General features: G+C 59.1%; 1 protein-coding gene across 5 annotated transcripts in view; it reads right to left on the bottom strand.

Moving 5' to 3' along the window:
- COL27A1 (collagen type XXVII alpha 1 chain) overlaps positions 1 to 16,918 on the bottom strand; it is a 144,235-nt gene that overhangs the window by 87,124 nt on the left and 40,193 nt on the right. For all 5 annotated transcript variants that reach the window (XM_023628722.2, XM_023628721.2, XM_023628725.2 and 2 more), the window contains 5 exons: positions 12,378 to 12,422; positions 11,720 to 11,773; positions 11,231 to 11,275; positions 8,202 to 8,255; positions 7,234 to 7,278 (listed from right to left, as the gene is read on the bottom strand). In XM_023628722.2, coding sequence (XP_023484490.1) covers positions 7,234 to 7,278; positions 8,202 to 8,255; positions 11,231 to 11,275; positions 11,720 to 11,773; positions 12,378 to 12,422 — 243 coding nt within the window. The remainder of the gene's footprint in view (positions 1 to 7,233; positions 7,279 to 8,201; positions 8,256 to 11,230; positions 11,276 to 11,719; positions 11,774 to 12,377; positions 12,423 to 16,918) is intronic.

The raw sequence follows: 16,918 nt of genomic DNA, 5'->3' as shown, positions 1-16,918 counted from the left end.
CAGTGCCATGTGACAGATGGGGAAACTGAGGCTCAGAGAGGAAATGTCCCTTGGTCAAAGCCAAAAAGCAAGTTTGTGGCAGAGCTGGGCCCAGATCCCACCTCTCTGGACTCTGCCGTGTCTGTGTGAGCTGTGCACGGGCAGATTCCGGCATGCAGAAGCTGCTCGAATGTGTGCCCGACTGGTTTCAGAGGGTGGCAGAGGGGTGTGTGTGTATGTGTGTGTGTATGTGCACAGGCCCACGTCCAGATCAAGTCTCTGTGGGGTACTCCTGACCCTATCTAAGATTCCTCTCCCCACATCCTTGGGGTCTCTCCTGGCAAATTCCAGCCTCACCCCAATCCAGCCCCTCTTCGTCATGCCGTACGGTGGATCCCTCTCCTCCTGGGACAGGCGACACCAGCCGGGTGGGCTGTGGTCAGGGGAAACTTCTAAAGGCACTGAGGTTGGGGCAGGGAGCCTGGCAGGAGAGGAGGACAACCCCTCTCGGGGCACGAGGGGGATGCTGTCCAGCTGGGCATCTGGCTGACTCCACATGGCCCACGAGGGGCAGGACTTGGGAGTCCCGTGCTCCAAGTCCAGCGTCTGGAGACAGCCTGGGTACTCACCCCAGCTCGCCTCCAGCCTGGCTGTGTCACCCGGGCAGACCCTGGCCTGACTCTGCGTCGAGCTCAGGCTGGGGGCTGTAACGTCTAAGACCCCTTTCAGCTTGGCCCAAGCCCTAGACGAGGCCTGGGAGGAAGGGGCCCCTTGGGCTAGGCGCAGGACTGCCTCCCAGCCGGGGCAAGATGCTGACCCTGACAGCATCCCCCGGGCACCGAGCCTGGCTGCAGCGCCTGTCCACTCACAGCCAGCAGCCCCCGGGCAGCTCTAGAGCGTGTGGCTCTGCATTCGGAGGCCACGCCAGGCTGGCTTGAGAACTCCTCTCAGACCCAACTGCTGGGCTCGCTTCCCCCACTAGGCTTGCGGACCAGAGCAACCCGATGCCAGTCCTGGCTCCACCACCCACGGGCCTCTCTGAGCCTCAGTGTCCTCTGCTGGGCATTGCGGAGCAGTAAGAGGAGGAGCCGAGATGTCACATGGAGGGCGAGCCCTTGCCGGCCCGTGGAGGCAGCAGCCGTGTGCGGGCACGTCCCCTGAGGTATAAGCGAGGGAGAGACCATCAGAAGGGTCAAAATCCCGAAGGGAGGCACTTGTGTAGACAAAATGCAGCCCACGTATCGCCCACGGGTGACCATAGTGGGATGATAAGAGTGACCGTAACAGCAAACTCCAATAGTCCAGTGAGATGTGGCCCCATTTTAGAGATGAGGAAACAGAGGTCCAGAGATGTTAGATCACTCGTCCAAAGTCACACAGCTAACGGACTAGCAGAGGCGCGATTTGAACCCAGGCAGTCTGACTCCAGAACCTGTTCTTTTAGCTATGACTGGACAGTGAACGCGCAGAATGGACTAGAGCCTGTGGTCTCTCAGCGGGCTCCTTCGAGCCCCGGGCTCGTGCGCCAGAGGGAAAGGCGCTCCTGACGCTGAGGACCCGTCTGCTTGTATGTGCGTGGTCGCCTCACGGCCCCACCCCTGTCTCCATCCGCAGTCTCCCTCCCTTCAGGAGTCCAGCAGAGGACTTCTGGGAATCTAGGATTTGTAATTAAAAGTGCAATGACTGGAAAAAAAAGACAGGAGCTTTAAAAATGCGGGAACAAAGCTTTGACTGGAACAACCATAGGTGGGCCAAGATGGAAAGACCCTAGCTGGTCCTGACATTCAACACCTCACTGCCCCAGTGGGGAGACTGAGGCCCCAAACAGGCCCAAGGCCCCATCACCCCGCTGGCCTGCCTCACCCCTTCATCCTGAGCAACATAGCCCATTTCTGACCCTGACGCTCAGCCAGGCTGGGTCTCAGAGAGGGGGTCACCGAGCTGGGCACGCGGCCCCACCTCCACCCTGGCAGCTTCCCTCTGTCTGGCCACACCCGCCCGTGCATGACATGCGTTCCCAGCCTGGCCAGCAGCGGGACCTTTCCCCGCAGGCCTGAGCTCCTGGCGGCTGCAGGCTGGCCCGAGGCCCGAGGAATGAGCTGGGCGCCCTGCCGGGGCCCCAGCCACGTGGTCTCCCCGCTTCCCCGAGGTCAGGCCTCCCTGGGGAATGGGACGCCCGGGGCTTTGGGCAGAACAAGGCCCAGGAGGAGACCCGGCTCCACATTCCCTCTTGGCTACAGCAATTCCGAGGACGAGACATGAAGACAGGGGCAGTCCTTGTCACACACCCACGGCAGGACGCAAGGGCTGAGGAGGCCTCCGAGGGGTAGCTCGTCCGCTGCCTGGCCCCCAGGCAGTGTCTGCCCCGATGGTCTGCTCCAGAAGGTGGGATGCAGGCACGGGGCACGCCACAGCCTCCCGGATCAGAAGTCCTGCTGATGTCCGGAAGGCTCAGCAACCTGGCCTGCAGAATGGTCAGTCCTGCCCAACTCACCTGGCAGAGCTGGGCCAAAGAAGAGGTGCGATGCTGGAATCCAGCCCCTGGTAAAGCCTAACGTGCCATCACCCGCTAGTTAGGGTTTGTACCAACAGTGGGAATCCTTAATAACTTCTGGGAAGAGCCGCCAGAAGGATCTCAGAGACCTCTTGACGATGTTTAAATTCTCCAAAGTTGGGAAGTTCCTCCACACGTCTAACCTGCATCCTTGCTGCTGCGCTTGAACCAGCCCGTACTCTTCTCCAGAAGATGCGTGCTGACACGGAGAGGCCCCCGAGGTCCCCAGTACCCGTTTCTCACGATGCAGCGCATATTTTTACCCTGCCCTTTTGAAATCCACAGGGAATCCATCAAGAAGAGTCACTTCAGGGAACAAGGAGGAGAGAGGCAGGCAGAGTCCCCACCGGGATTCCGGGGTCACCAACAGCCCTGGGACAGCCCTAGCTCGAGTCTGGGACCCTGGGGACCACAGCCCCAGCTCCCAGCATCACACAGCTAAGACCTTCACCTGTCTGGCCTCAGTTCCCCCGCGTGGAGCCCACTCTGCTCCCTGCTCCCCGCAGTCTGAGAAATGCAGAGAGCTCTGAACTTGAAGTCAAAAGGCACCGTGTCAGAAGCCCCGTCCTGCGCTGGGCGGGCGTGTGGCCTTGGGCAAGTCCCAATTGTCCCTGAGCCACACACAGAGGGAGCTGGGGCCAGGGCTGGGCCTCTAAGCTTTAGGGTCTGCCTGCCTGAGTCACTACGTAAGAACAGCGTTGGCAGGCCTGGCCGGAGGCCACGAGAGGAGCCGTGAGCAACGGCTGGCCCTGCCACGCATTCCAGCAGGCTGACAGCAAATTCACAGAGCGCCCGACAGAATTCACGGCAGCATCTTCCCAGCCCCCGTGACAGAGCCTTGTCTGGGAGGCAGGGCCTGGTCCCCAGCTCTGAGTGCCACTGTGCCGTGCCCTGAACAACCCAGGACAGCCCAGGAGAAATCCCTCCAGCTCCAGCAAGTTTGCAGCATCCTCCATTTGGACCCGTCCTCAGGGAACCACAGCACATTTCTCTTTCTGGCAGGTGACGTGAAGAGGAGAAGAGAGCCGTAGACTCAGCTTTCCTTTGAAGGCTGAGGATGTGAGCACAGAGAGGAGAAGGGTGATGTGGAGAGCACCCCGTACTAGCAAGCAAGGGTCCTGGCTTCGAGTCTTGACTCCGACACCGACTTGCTGTGTGACCTTGGGCACGTTGCTAACCTCTCTGAGCTATGTCTGCTCATCCGACATGGAGGTTGGGCCAGCTCATCCCTCCCATTCCTGCAGCTCTGATGCACTCTGACCCCTCCTGTCTCTTTCTCGGCTCCCATCAGCAGAAGACTCCAGCGCACCCTCCTTCCAACCTGGCAGCGAGGAGGCCGTGTGCACGGGCCTGAGGTCCTGCTTGCTGGAGGCAGACGGACCACAGCAGAATCAGCAGCGGCCCCGCCAGAAACGACGCTGGCTGCGATCCGGGACGAGGACTTCAGCTCATTCTCCCGACATTTCCTCTCGTTAATAAGCGCCCAGAAACCGCCCGGCCCTGGACTTGGACAAGAGAAAAGCCGTCACAGAAGGAGCCCCCAGCCCATCAGGCAGACGGAGGGTTCGGGAACGCTGGTGGCAGGGGGACGGCTCAGGGAGCGTGCGGGCTGAGGGCACGGCGGACTCGGAGGCCCGGCAGAGGCAGAGATGAAGCCCCAGGCACTCGGGGACACGAAGTCGTATTCCGGACACGTTCAATTCCACCCCACACAGAGCTGGCCCACTGCTGGCCACAGCGGTTGGACCAGAGTCCAGGGGACTTTCAGAGCCCTCAGGGGATGGTGAGGCCACAGGGCTGTCAGCCTGGAGGGAGGACAGTTCCTCCCACCCACACCTGACCCCCCAGTGCCGGGGACACCCCATCATGGAGGAGACGGTGGCATCTCAGGAGGTCAAAGGCACAGAGCCAGGAAGCAGAGCTGAGCTGCCGCAGGTTGACGGCTGACCAGACCGCGGGAAGTCTCTGGGCAAAAGGCTTTGACTGTCGCAGCCACGGTCTACACATCCAGAAAATAGGTAGAAGCAATCCGACCTCAAAGAATCAGTGGGGGAATCCCATGCAGTTCGAACAGCACGCAGACAGAGGCGCCTCCATCCACCTCGCTTCGGGGGGTCTGTTTTGACTACAGTGTTATCCCCAGGGCCCCACACGTAGGAGGTGCTCCAGAAATTTCTATGGCACGAGAAATGAGTGAGTGGCCTCGTCTCACGTGCAGATGGGACAACGGTGCTGAGCATCTCAGACCCGGGGCTGCCTGCCTGGCTCTTTCAGCTCCAAGAAGAAAACAAGGCAGGCAGGGAGGAGGCGATGGCGGGGCCACGGGAGCAGGAAAGGGGAGATGGAGGCTGGAAGAGGACAGCCGAGGCACGGCCTTGGGGACGTCCCTTGTCGCAGCAGGTGGGGAAGAAGTCATGCACACCCAGGGTTTCCCGGTTCTGGCTTCCTCCATGCTCAGAAGACTCTGGAACCCACACCCACATCTGGGGCAAGAGGTGCCCCTCTGGCTGCTGCATTCTGACCCAGCTCCCACTCTGGGAAGCCACAGACCTTGGCCAGGTCATTTGCCCTCTGAGCCTCCATCTCATCTGTACGGTGACAAGGCCTGGGCCTCTGTGAGGCTCCCAGGATGGAGTCTGGGCTGATCTCCCATGGGTGGCACTGGAGGCGGACCTGAGTGATGGGACAGGGCCCAGATGAGATCATCTAATTCAGTCAACTGGCCCCCTTCTGCGACTGAAACTTTGGGAAAACAGGCCCAGAGAGGTGAAGCTGTTGGCTCGAAGTCACACAGCACACAGAAAGCCTCAGCCATCCATGAATCCACACATAGGAACAATGACTGCTACTATTTGTCGAGCACTTACTATGTGACAAGCACAAGGACCCCACGGGCTAGAAGCTATTATCCCTGTTTCTCAGCTGGGAGAACCACAGTTCAGAGAATTTCAGCCAATAATGCTCCTGCCCCAGGGCCTTTGCACCTGCTGTCCCCTCAACCTGGAATGCTCTTCCCCAGAGGGCCACATGGCTCCCATTCTCACCTCATTCAGGTTTCTCAAGAAGTGAGGAGGACTTCCTGGGCCAACTTCTTCAACAGCCCATACTCTAAAAACTCAGTCCCCCTACTCTGCTTCATCTTAACACTGAGCACCGTCTGACATGCAATCATTCATTCTCCACCCCCCCATTCAATCATGGTCTGTGTACCCATGAGAATGGGAACTGTGTGTTCACTGCTCAGCACCAAGCACACCATAGCACACACTCCATATTCACTGAATGAATGAATGAATGAACGAATGAATGAGTCTCCTTGCCCAAGGCCACCTGGCCTGAGGAGCAGATCCAGAGGCCAGCCCAGCCCTCGCAGACTCACCATGAAGCCAGAAGCCTCAGGTGCCACTCCTTGTCCAGATCTTAAGCGTCAGACCTCAGGCCTGGATGGGCTTTCGGCCACAGGGAGACCCACGTCTGAGCGGGAGGCGCCCCTCTCTCGGCTCCTTGAAGCCAGAACCTGGATCTTGCTCTTCTTTGTACCCCCACTCGGCCCCAGAGGGCTTAGATCCCTACACTGCAACAGGTAAGGTGCCCGCGAACACGCACGCCAACCCCCAAATCACAGATGGCCTCCTTTCCGGGGACCCCTGAGTGCTGCTGGCCCCCTTCCAGCCACCTCTCCAGTTCTAACCTCCCCGCAGTCCCATCTCCATCAACCACAAGCAAAGGGGGGGCCCAGACCTGGAGCCGATGGTGCTTCCAGGTCCAGGGGTCCCCCTGTAGGGCAGCGGCAGAGACCATTAAGCCACCAGGGGCTGGGTCTGAAAGAAGGATGGCTCAGTCACAGTCCTGGGTCTCTCTGCCTGGCTGCGGGGCCCTGGACACACCACCCCATCCTTCGGAGCCTCAGTTTCCCCTTGTAAATATGAGGTCATTGGAATGAATGACTTTCCCCCCAGGAAAGATTCTAGGAATCCATGTTTACAACATTATCGCCGACCAGTGAACCCGAGAGGCCACGTTGATGCACCACCGAGATCAGAAGCCGTGGAGACAAACCGAGTTAGAATCCTGGCTCCGTTAGTCACTCATTGTGAAACCGTGGGCCAGTTACCTAATTTCTCTGGGCCCTGGCTGTCTCTTCCTGCCCCGCAGACACCCGGACAAGGGGAAACACGATTTCCTCCCATGATGGAGAGTCACGGGCAAAGCTGGCATGTTGGGGGTTCCTGCTGAGCCCCTCCTGGGGGCACCCCTGCTGCGGGCCTGCCCACACCCCACTGCCCTCCGGCCTTGTGTGTGCACCAGTGGAACTGGTGACACCAAGACCATGTGGAGACTGCGTGTTTTCTGAGACAGGAGCACTGTCACCTGTCCGGCCGAGATCCCCCAGTCCGAGCAGGCCCGTGGACACTAAGGACCCAGACACAGAAGGGCACGGCAGAGCACCTGCGGCACACACAGCGAGAGGAGCCCCCCGGGGGCCGGCGCCCACGCAGCCGCAGCCCCAGCCAGGCAGCAGCCACGCTGTGTTCCGGCAGCAGGACACCAGGCCCGACAGCCCCACACACTCAAAGCAGAGCGACGACCAAGCAGAGAGAAGCGGAGAACGCGCAGGCCGCGGGTGGACACAGCAGCGCGGCCAGCGGGAGGCCCAGTTCACCCATAGAGTCTGCATCATAGACACGGAAAATCTTTACCGGCCTACCCATCTTGCCCCTCTTGCCAGGAACGCCAGGCAGACCCTGCAGGGGGAGAGACAGGGAAGAGGTCAGGATGCAGTTCGGGCACGGGACAACCAGCGTCGCCCCAAACCAGCCCCAGAGCCACCCGCAAGAGGAAGTCACAGAGGACCTAGGGGATGGGCCACAGACACAGCAGGCGCCAGTTACGTGCACATCGGATGGATGGTCCTTGCCCTCTAGAGAGCTGGGGTCTGCATGGACCTGAGCTGGGGAACTGCCCAAGGAAAGCGCCCAGGGCCCCTGGTATTCAGTAGGTGTTCAATAAGTGCTCCTTCTGCTTTCCTAAGATTCTCTATACCCAGCTTGTCGATGAGGTTCCAGTTCAGTTCCCAAACACGGGCTCAGGCTGGGAGGGGATGGAGAGGATAGGCCCGTGGGCCATCCCGTCTCTGTGATGATTACTCAACTCTGTACCGAGAGCGAAAGCGGCCGCAGACAACGCGTCAACTGAGCACAGGCGTGTTCAATAAAACTTTACAGAAACAGACGGCTGACGGCACCCGGCCCACGGGCCACAGTTTGCAGACCCTGGATCTGAGATGTCCAAAACAGGCCCATTTCTCATTTGCTGAAAGCCCATGGGCAGCCCCTCGTGCTCTCAGAATAGAGCCCCTTTCTGACCTCAGCCTGGGGGCCGTGTAACTCGGCCCAGTGCTCCCTCTAGCCTCATATCCCCTCTTCCCACCTCACACTCAGCGCTTTGACCGTGTCGACTGTCAAACTCGCAGAGTTTTTCTATGCCCTGACTTTGCACACACTCTTCCCTTTGTGCGTGCTGCCCGCGTCTGGAAGGCCTGTGCTTTGACTGGTCCCCACAGTGGACTCCTATTCAACTCAAGGGCACCTCCTCCAGGAGGGACTCCCTGACTTCTCCAGGCTTGCACCTGGCAGAGGGGGTGGGTGGGAAACAGAAGCATACTCACTCGCTCTCCGTCGGACCCTGGCAGGCCGAAGAGCCCTGGGAGTCCAATGTAACCCTACGAAAGAGCAGGGGGCGGGTCAGGGGGGCTGCACGGGGCGGTGTGGCTGGCCCGCCCCATCCCACGCCCCCTCGCCGCCCTCCCTCGCCCGGCTCCTCTTCCTCGCTGTAGCATGGCTCCGGCAGCTCCTCGATGACATAGGCCTTGAGGCAAGTGTATATGCCCATGGACTGCATGGTGCTGGCTTCCACGATGTAGTCCAAAGGCACATACCCTCACGCCAGGGAAGGGCGCGGGCGCTCGCTCGCGGGAGGAGGCCCGCCCCGCGCCGGGGGCTCCGGGACCTGCGGGAAGGAAGCTGTCCCCCGGGTTAGCTGCTAGCCTGGCACCAGGTCCCACCCACGCCCGGGAGGCCGGCGGGCGCCCGTGGCTTCTGTAACGCCTTCTTCCAGGCCTCGAAGGCCCTGGACGTGGGCTCTCAACCCCCCGGAACCGGCCGCCAAGCACCGCAGGAACAGCAGTTGCCGCCCTGGCGTGGGTGTGTGTGCCACGTGTCCAGCCCTCCCAAGCACCCTGCACATGGCGGCTGTCCCCCTCACTGGACACACAAGGGAATGCACCCTCCCCTCGAATGCTCCTGACGTTCTATCTCCCAGCCTTTACTCGTGCTGTGCCCTCCGCCAGCATGCCCTTCCCACCCCCAGGCCTGCAGGACAAATCCTTCCAGCCCAGCTCTAATGCCCTCTCCTCTGCGAGCATCCCCGACACGCTGAGCCGGAAGCAATCTCCTCCGTGCCCCCCCAGCACCCTCTTGCACCATCCCTTAAAGGGATGTACCACTTTCTCCCCTGAGCCCAGGGTTGGGCTCCTAACCACTTTGCTACACTGCCTCCCACAGACATGCAACCATCACAGACTCACAGACTCACAACCGTCTCTCCTTCCCTCTAAGGTCAAGAGGTCATGGAGCCTCCTTCTTGGCATCCAGCGTGATCGATATCCATTATCTTAAGCGACATTTACTGATCCTTCCAACCAGGGCTTATATCCCAGATGTACAGGTGAAAAAATGGGCTCAGAGAAGTTCAGCAACTTGCCCAAGATCCCACAGCTGGTTAACGGCAGAGCAGGTCTCAAAGCCAGTTGCCCCGACCCCAAAGCCTGCGCTCTCCCTACTTGATAAACATGAAGCTGGTGGTGGGACAGGGTTGGGAGAGAAGCGTGAGCGGCCCCGGCTCAGCCATGCTGCTCAGGGCCCTGTGACCCTGGAGAGGGCTGTGCTGGGGCCAGACCAGCTCTCTCTCCACATGTGGCCTCAAGATGCCGCTAGCATGACAAACATGCAGCAGCCCCAGACGTCATTAGCCTGTGTCACTTCTCCAGTCCTCCTGGCAGATCGGGGAACTGAGAAGACTTTCTCTCTGGGCTCAGAAAGCCTCTCTGGGCCACAGCCCGTGGGAACAGAGAGGGAGGGAGGTTCAGCATCCTAGGACAGGAGCCTCTTCAGTCCCTGCATATCACCACCATCACCATCATCATCATCATCACCATCACCATCATCATCATCACCACCATAACCACCATCATCATCATCACCACCATCATCATCACCATCACCACCATCATCATCACCATCATCACCACCATCATCATCACCATCACCACCATCATCATCACCATCATCACCATCATCATCACCACCACCATTATCACCATCACCACCATCATCATCATCATCATCACCACCATCATCATCACCATCATCACCATCATCATCACCACCACCATTATCACCATCATCATCATCACCATCATCATCATCACCACCATCATCATCATCACCACCACCATCATCATCACCATCACCACCATCATCATCACCATCATCACCATCATCATCACCACCACCATTATCACCATCATCATCATCACCATCATCATCATCACCACCATCATCATCATCACCATCACCATCGTCATCACCATCATCATCATCACCATCATCAGGTCCTTGGGAGCTTGCCCACCCGCCCCCTCACCCACCTCCCAGACACTCTCCTAACAGCTGCCAGTCAGTCCCAGGGATTAGGGCTGAGACTGTGGCCATAAATAGCTTTGGCTCAGGAGCAGAGAACATGTCACACCGGACCTGGCCTGACCGAGGACAGTGTGACCCACTTGCTGAGCATTCTTCGAGAAGCAGTGAGCCCAGGCCTCAGGAAAGCGGGTCCTCATCCCAGCTCCACTTTGGGCGTGCAGTGTGAACTGGGGCCCTTGGGGATCCCAGTCCCCTTGTAGGTAGAAGAGACGGTTCCACCAGATCACCTCTTTGTCTTCTGAACTCCATTTGCTCCCATTCAATTCACCCAGAACCTTCTCCACTGCTGACAGCCTGCCTGGGAGCCCACCCGGTGGTCCCCCTCAGCAGTACTTGTTTCTGACTTCCTGGTACCCCCGTGACACACTAGCCGTAGGGAGGGACATCACTCTCATTGCAAAGATGGGCAAACTGAGCCTGTTGGCTACGCAGGGTTTGCTCCGGGGACCTTGAAGGAGGGGAGATCAGACGCTCCAGCAGCCTCCAGGCCTGGGCAGCACCACCCACCGGGTGCCGAAGCCCTCCACAAAGGGTGGTCCCTCAGCCCTCAGTCGGGAGCAGGAGAGAGGCCTCCGAAGATTCCAAGGACAGACAAAGTGGCCCCAGCTTTGGTTCCCAGCCCTTGGGATGTGCTGGGGGCACAGCAAGAAAATGCCTGACTGTAGCAGCCAGACCGTGGCCAAGCCCCCACAGAACCTCTGTGGCCCAGTCTGCCCAGCCGTGGGGACCACGACGGCTTACCTGGCTCAGGGTCCCCCATCACCGGGCCCTCTGCTCTCCTGGGAGCATGCCGGTGGGAGCGCCTTGACTCTAGCCCCCACGAGAGACCACAGGGGGAGGCCTTCCAGCCCTGACCTCCCATCAGGCCCACTGGAGGGACAGGCAATGCCCACCTAGGGCCCCACCTGTGTGGCACTTGCCAAGGCCCACTTACCCGGCTGCCTTTGGGGCCGGGGTCTCCTACAGGTCCAGGTAACCCCTGAAACATACAAGACAGAGGGGCGAGGACATATGGAGGCGTTCTACCTGCTGCCAACAACCCAGGGCAAGTCCTGGCTCCTTTGGGCCTCAGTTTCCCCCTTTGCAGAATAGGAGTGGGGTTTTCAAACTGAGCCCCCAGGTACCCCAGGGTCCCAAGAAGATGGCCCAGAGAGGAACCCCCCAGTGGGAGGAGCCTCTGGAGCCCCACCCCCACAGCACGGGCAGTCCTCTTTCTTCTGCTCTTACTGAGCATCCTCGCCCCACTGGCTTCAAAGAGAGGGTTCCTTGGTCCCACCCCCTGAACAGCCCTTTCTTCAGGGCCCCCCTCATCGGCGGGCGCAGCTCCTTGGCCCCAGCCCACTGCCTCACTCTACCCGGGGGTCACCCGTGGCCATCTCCGCACCACCATGGCCACAGAGCTTCCAGAAGCCATATACTGCACCTGCCTGCCAGGGTAACCTTTGGCCCCTGGGCTGCCCTCAGGTCCCGGCTGCCCCTGCAAAGGAATCGGAAAAAAACATGAGGAAGGGAGAGGGCCAGCTCAGCTCCAGTCTGGGGGGTGCTGGGGGACCAGGGCTCACAATGGACAAAGAGCAGGGCAGGAATGTGAGATGCCACGGGAGGAAGGGGAAGCCACCGGGCCCGCTGGGCCCCCCAGCCCGCCCCTCTGTGAAACCGGTAAGACCAGCTCGGAGGGACAAAACCCGCCATGCTCACAGCCCAGGAATAAGACCGCACTGAGCAGGCTGGCTGGCTCTCCCACGCTGGCAGTGGCTGCTGTTTGACTTGGGCTGGGGCAGCCAAAATTCCTGCAAACCTCGTGGCGGCGTGTATAATATCCCCTAACATCGCCCGGAACAGGCCAGCTATTCATGCCTCGAACCGGAGGGGAGCGGCTCATGCCAACGCCAGGCCGGCGTGGACTCCAGCTCTCTCGGGCAGATGTGGCTGGGGGAGGAGGGGGGGCCAGCAGGATGGGAGGCAGCACGGCCTGGCTCTGGGGCTGGCTCATGGAGTGGGGCCCGGGGAGGAGGCCGGGGCCGGGCAGGGGCTGCAGCGAGGGAAGGCGAGCAGGGCAGGGCTGAGGCGGCGGCCCTCACCTGTTCTCCGGGGTGCCCCGCCGGTCCAGGATAGCCCTTGTGTCCCTGTGGAGGGGAAGACACCGCATCAGGCTGGGAAGACGCATCTGGGCGTGCGGCTGGCAGAGGCCCAGGCTCCCTGGCCGCCTTTTGAGCGCTGCCTGTACCGCGGCACGGACGCAAGGCTGGTTTGGCAGATGCTCGCCCAAGGGAGATGCGTACAGCACAGTTAGCAAGCTCCTCTGGGCTCTCCTCTGCCAGCAGCAGAGAGCAGAAGACCTCAGGGGGTTGTTGACTCCGCGGGCAGGTTTGTGAGCTGAATTAGGATACAGCAACTGTGACAGAGCAACACTGTGTCCCAACCGTTCTTTCCAAACCCAGAGCAAGGGGGACACCCTCAGAAGCAGGGGTAGAGGGATTCCTCAGTGGATGGGTGGAGCGATCGGGACCTTACGGTGTGGGATGCGCTCAACCACCATGTGATGCTCGGATCTTCTGCCAGGACCTGCCCCTTCTCATAAACCCCCCCTCGGAAAAGATCTCCCCAATACTGACCAAGGATATTAGCCAAACAGTGGTCGCCCTTCCTCCCACTGGTCCCAGTAACTATGCCAGGGGGAAGAGGTCATGAGAATGCCTGACTGAGCAGCACTCCGGCAGCATCCCAGCACCAGCCTTGACCCTCCGGCCCCTGGCCCGACTCCCATGGTCCAAGGCCAGGTCTCCAGGTCAAGAGAACCAAAATGATACTCGCTTTCCGGTGGCGCTGGGGACGACCACCTGAACCACTTCGTGAGTTAGGAGCTCTCGGAAGGGAAAGCCCAGACTTGAAGCTTCTGCCAGCTTGGGGCTGTTGTGAAATCGGGCCGAGCAGGGGCTTTCCACTTCAGAAAGGCGGCCGCACCGATTTCCACTAGACCCTGCAGACAGGGAGCCCTGGGCTTGGTTCAGACAGTCTCGGACTTGCTGTGCGACTCTGGCTGGGTTACTGCCCTTCTCTGGACCTCAGATGAAGGGGTTGGAACTCTGAGTCCCCTTCAGCTGTGGGGTCTGAGAACTCGAGTGCAAAGTCTCCCCCAGAGGGTGATAAACAAGACTCTGTATCTCACACACACACACACACACACACACACACACACACACACACACACACAGAGTGCCTGTAGACCCCTTGTACGCACTGCCGCTTACCCCACACGACCTCCTCTGGTCCTTACAACAGCCAGACGAGGTGGGGAGGCCGGGAGCAGGGGTTATTATTTCCATTTTACAGAGGAGAAAACTGAGTCTGAAGCCACGTGCCCCATGTCCCCTTGCTAAGGAGCAGCAGGCTGACACTTACCGCCGGTCCTTGCAACACCTGAGGCCACATCCAGAGCCCTGCAGGCGTCCCGGGCACGCATGGCTCAGGCACGGACACAAACACACACAGGTGTGCACACTCGGTGCCCCGCACAGGCCCGGAAGCGGGACTCTGAGTCACAAACAGCAGAGGCGGCTGGATCCAAGAGGTCGGGGAGTTTACAAGCATTTCCCCTGCACCAGCTCATGCCTGCCTCCAGGCTGCTCAGTGATAGAGCCGCATCTCAGGCCAGTACCCACGGGACGGAGGGAACACGGCTGGTGGGATCCTTCTAGCTGGGGCGTGTGCTCTGTTCCCCAGCGGGCAAACTGAGGCACAGGCCACCGCCAGCAGCCAGCATGCAGGGTGGTTAAGAGCTCTGATTTCAGATTGATCTGGATTCCTAGCCTGCTTCACTGCCAGCTGGCTGCGTGACCTGGGGCCTCTGACGTCACCTCTCTGAACCTCGGTTTCCTCTTTTGTAAAGTGGGGATATAAGGTTTGGTGAGTGGATAGCATGTCATAATGCGTGTAAAGCATCTAGCACAGTTGACTTCAAGGGCCCTGTAAAGACCAGCTGCTCTTATCATTTCGATCTTCATATTTCACTCATTCATTCAACAAACATTTACCGAACTTGTATGTGCCAGCACCGTGTAGGCATGAGATGAAGGAGGAGACAACATCTTTGCCTTAATGGAGTTCACAGTCCCATTAAGGAGCTATGAAAACAAATAAATATAAAAGATCATGTCTGGGGGACGCAGAAATGGAGAGGCGCTCTTTTCACGGGTGTAGAGTTTCAGTTTTACAAGATGAAAAAGTTCTGGAGAACCATGCCCTTCAATGTGGTTAAGATGGTAAATTTTATGTTATGTGGGTTTTCTTACCATAATTAGAGATAAAATTTTTAAGAAGGAGAGAGTGTGTGGTAGTGACCAGCGCAATGAAGAAAAGCAAGCAGCGTTCGAGGACAGAGAATGGCAGTGTTGGGAGGGGTGGCGACCGCAGGGGAACAGACAGAGAGGCCACTCTGCGGAGAGGAATGAGGTGAGGGAGCTGGACAGAGGGCTGGCTCTCTGGGGAAAGGCATTCGGAGCAGAGAGAACAGCAGGTGCAAAGGCCCTGAGGCAAGCACACTCTGGGTGGGGGAGGGGGTGTTCAAGGGGGAACAAAGCCCATGCGATTGGAGCAGGAGTGAGGGGTGAGGGTAGAGGGGTGGCGTGGTCAGATAGAGGGATGGGAACCACAGGAGGGCTTCGAGCAGGGACGGGCCACAATATGACGCGTATAATCACTGTTATTAAGCTTTCTCTGCTTGGAGAGGCAGATGAGGGAGAACAAGTCTAGGTTTTTCCCATGAAGAGCTGAATCGAGCCTTGAGCTCTAGGCTGTGTGACTCAGCCCCGGATATTGCCCTCTCTGAGCCTCACTCTGCCATCCTCTGCCTGCCTCAAGGGGTTGGTGAAAGAGCCAATGTGATAACGGGGCAAGGATGCCAAGAGAACAGTGAACGGGCACCAGGGAGGCCCTGAGCATCACCTGCGCCTGTGGCTTCCTCTGCAGCCACAAAGGAACCTGCTGGAAATGAAAGCTTCAGCAGAGAAGTGTTGCCAGGGAAGTCCCAGGAGGAGGTTTCAAATTCACCCTTTACTCAGGATGCAGCCAAAAGGAAACGAATGATCATCAGGGACACAGACAGTGGCCTGCCCTGTGCCCAGCCTGGCACTACAGCCCTAATATTTAGTTCATCAAATCCTTGCCATCGCCCCTTGGAGGGAGGAATTACCATGCACACTTGCCAGATGAGGAAACTGAGGCTCAGAGAGGTAAAGAGACTTCCCTGAGGGCACACAGCTGCCCAGGGGCAGTGCCCTGTTGTGACTCCAATCCCTGTATCCTTAGCCACCAAATCATGGAATGAGACATACTTACTGTGGCCCAAGGCGAGTCTAGAAGAGCCACAGGGCCAGCCAGGGAATGACCCCCTTACGGACCCACCTTCCCAGATCACTGCGGCATTATGGGGGCAGCGGACAGTCACAGGATTTTGCAGGACCTGAGCTGGAAGGGGCTGAAGCCATCAGTTCAACAACCTCCTTTCTCACTGGACAGACTAAGAAACTCAGCCTCAGAGCCAGGAAGGCACGTGCCCAGAGTTACTTAGCAAGTTCTGGCCAAGCCCAGACTGTTCCCCAGGACTCTGGACACGCTGGGCTGTGCTCTGTCCAGAAGGCCACGATTCCTAGGTCTTTCCCAATCCGCGGCCCCTGAAGGGCCTTGAACGCTGCCACGAGCACTTGTTTCTCCTGGCTGGCCACGAGCAGCACAGACTAAGGACAGCCAAGCATGGGGCGAGGCGGGGGGGGGGGGGGGGGGGGGCGTGGGGTCAGGTTTGTGTGCTCCCTGGAAGTACCCTAAGAGTGTTTACCAAGCCGGGGCCAGCCAAATAGCTTCAAATGACAGAGCCCCAGGACCCAGAAGCATCTAAACCATCATCTTCCCCAGGGCCCCAGCAATTACGGGGCGGGCACTGACCGCAAGGTGGACCCACGGTCAGCAATTTCTCCGTGTGAGCAGTGCCTGACTAGTACGAGGGGAGAGCAGATGCTTTGGGGAGCCCCGGGGACCACAGAATCTGCAAGGGACCTCTGGCTGCCCGGCAGGCGGGTCTCCACAGGACGGTGTTTATAATAGAACTCCGTCTATATTTTGGTTTGGGAGCCAGATTAATCATTGCTTACAATGCTCAAGGAGAAACCAGACATCACCTCACTGGGGCTGTAGACAGTCTCCCGTCGGCGGGGACGCTATTTGGGCTTTGGGTAAAGGGGGCGAGGTGGGGGCGGGGGGGTCCTGTCTCTGCCCGGGGGTCCTGGGGACCCGACGCGTGCCTGGACCTCAGCTGTTCAACCCTGGCTCCACCCCAGCCTGTATGAGGCCCCGGCTCCTCTTGCAGTAAAGTGGAACTCGCCATCCTTGCTGAGCGCTCTAGACGGCTTCCCACTCAACTTCCTGCCACCCTGGCTGCCTGCAGGCCACACCAGGCAGTCGGCAGGACCGAGAGCCCCATTTAACAGACAGGATCCGCGAGGAAGGAACACACACCAACAGAATGGCTCCTTGCATGATACTGGCCGAGTCCCTGCTCGTCTCTGGACGTCGGTTTCCCCAGCTGGCCTCTCAGAGCATCCTGCTGGCTCAGAAAGTAAAGGATGCT

Source organism: Equus caballus, chromosome 25 (assembly GCF_041296265.1).
Source record: "Equus caballus isolate H_3958 breed thoroughbred chromosome 25, TB-T2T, whole genome shotgun sequence".
Classification (NCBI taxonomy): domain Eukaryota; kingdom Metazoa; phylum Chordata; class Mammalia; order Perissodactyla; family Equidae; genus Equus; species Equus caballus.
The sequence above is the reverse complement of the archived record's forward strand: the minus strand, read 5'-3'. Positions and strand labels throughout refer to the sequence as shown.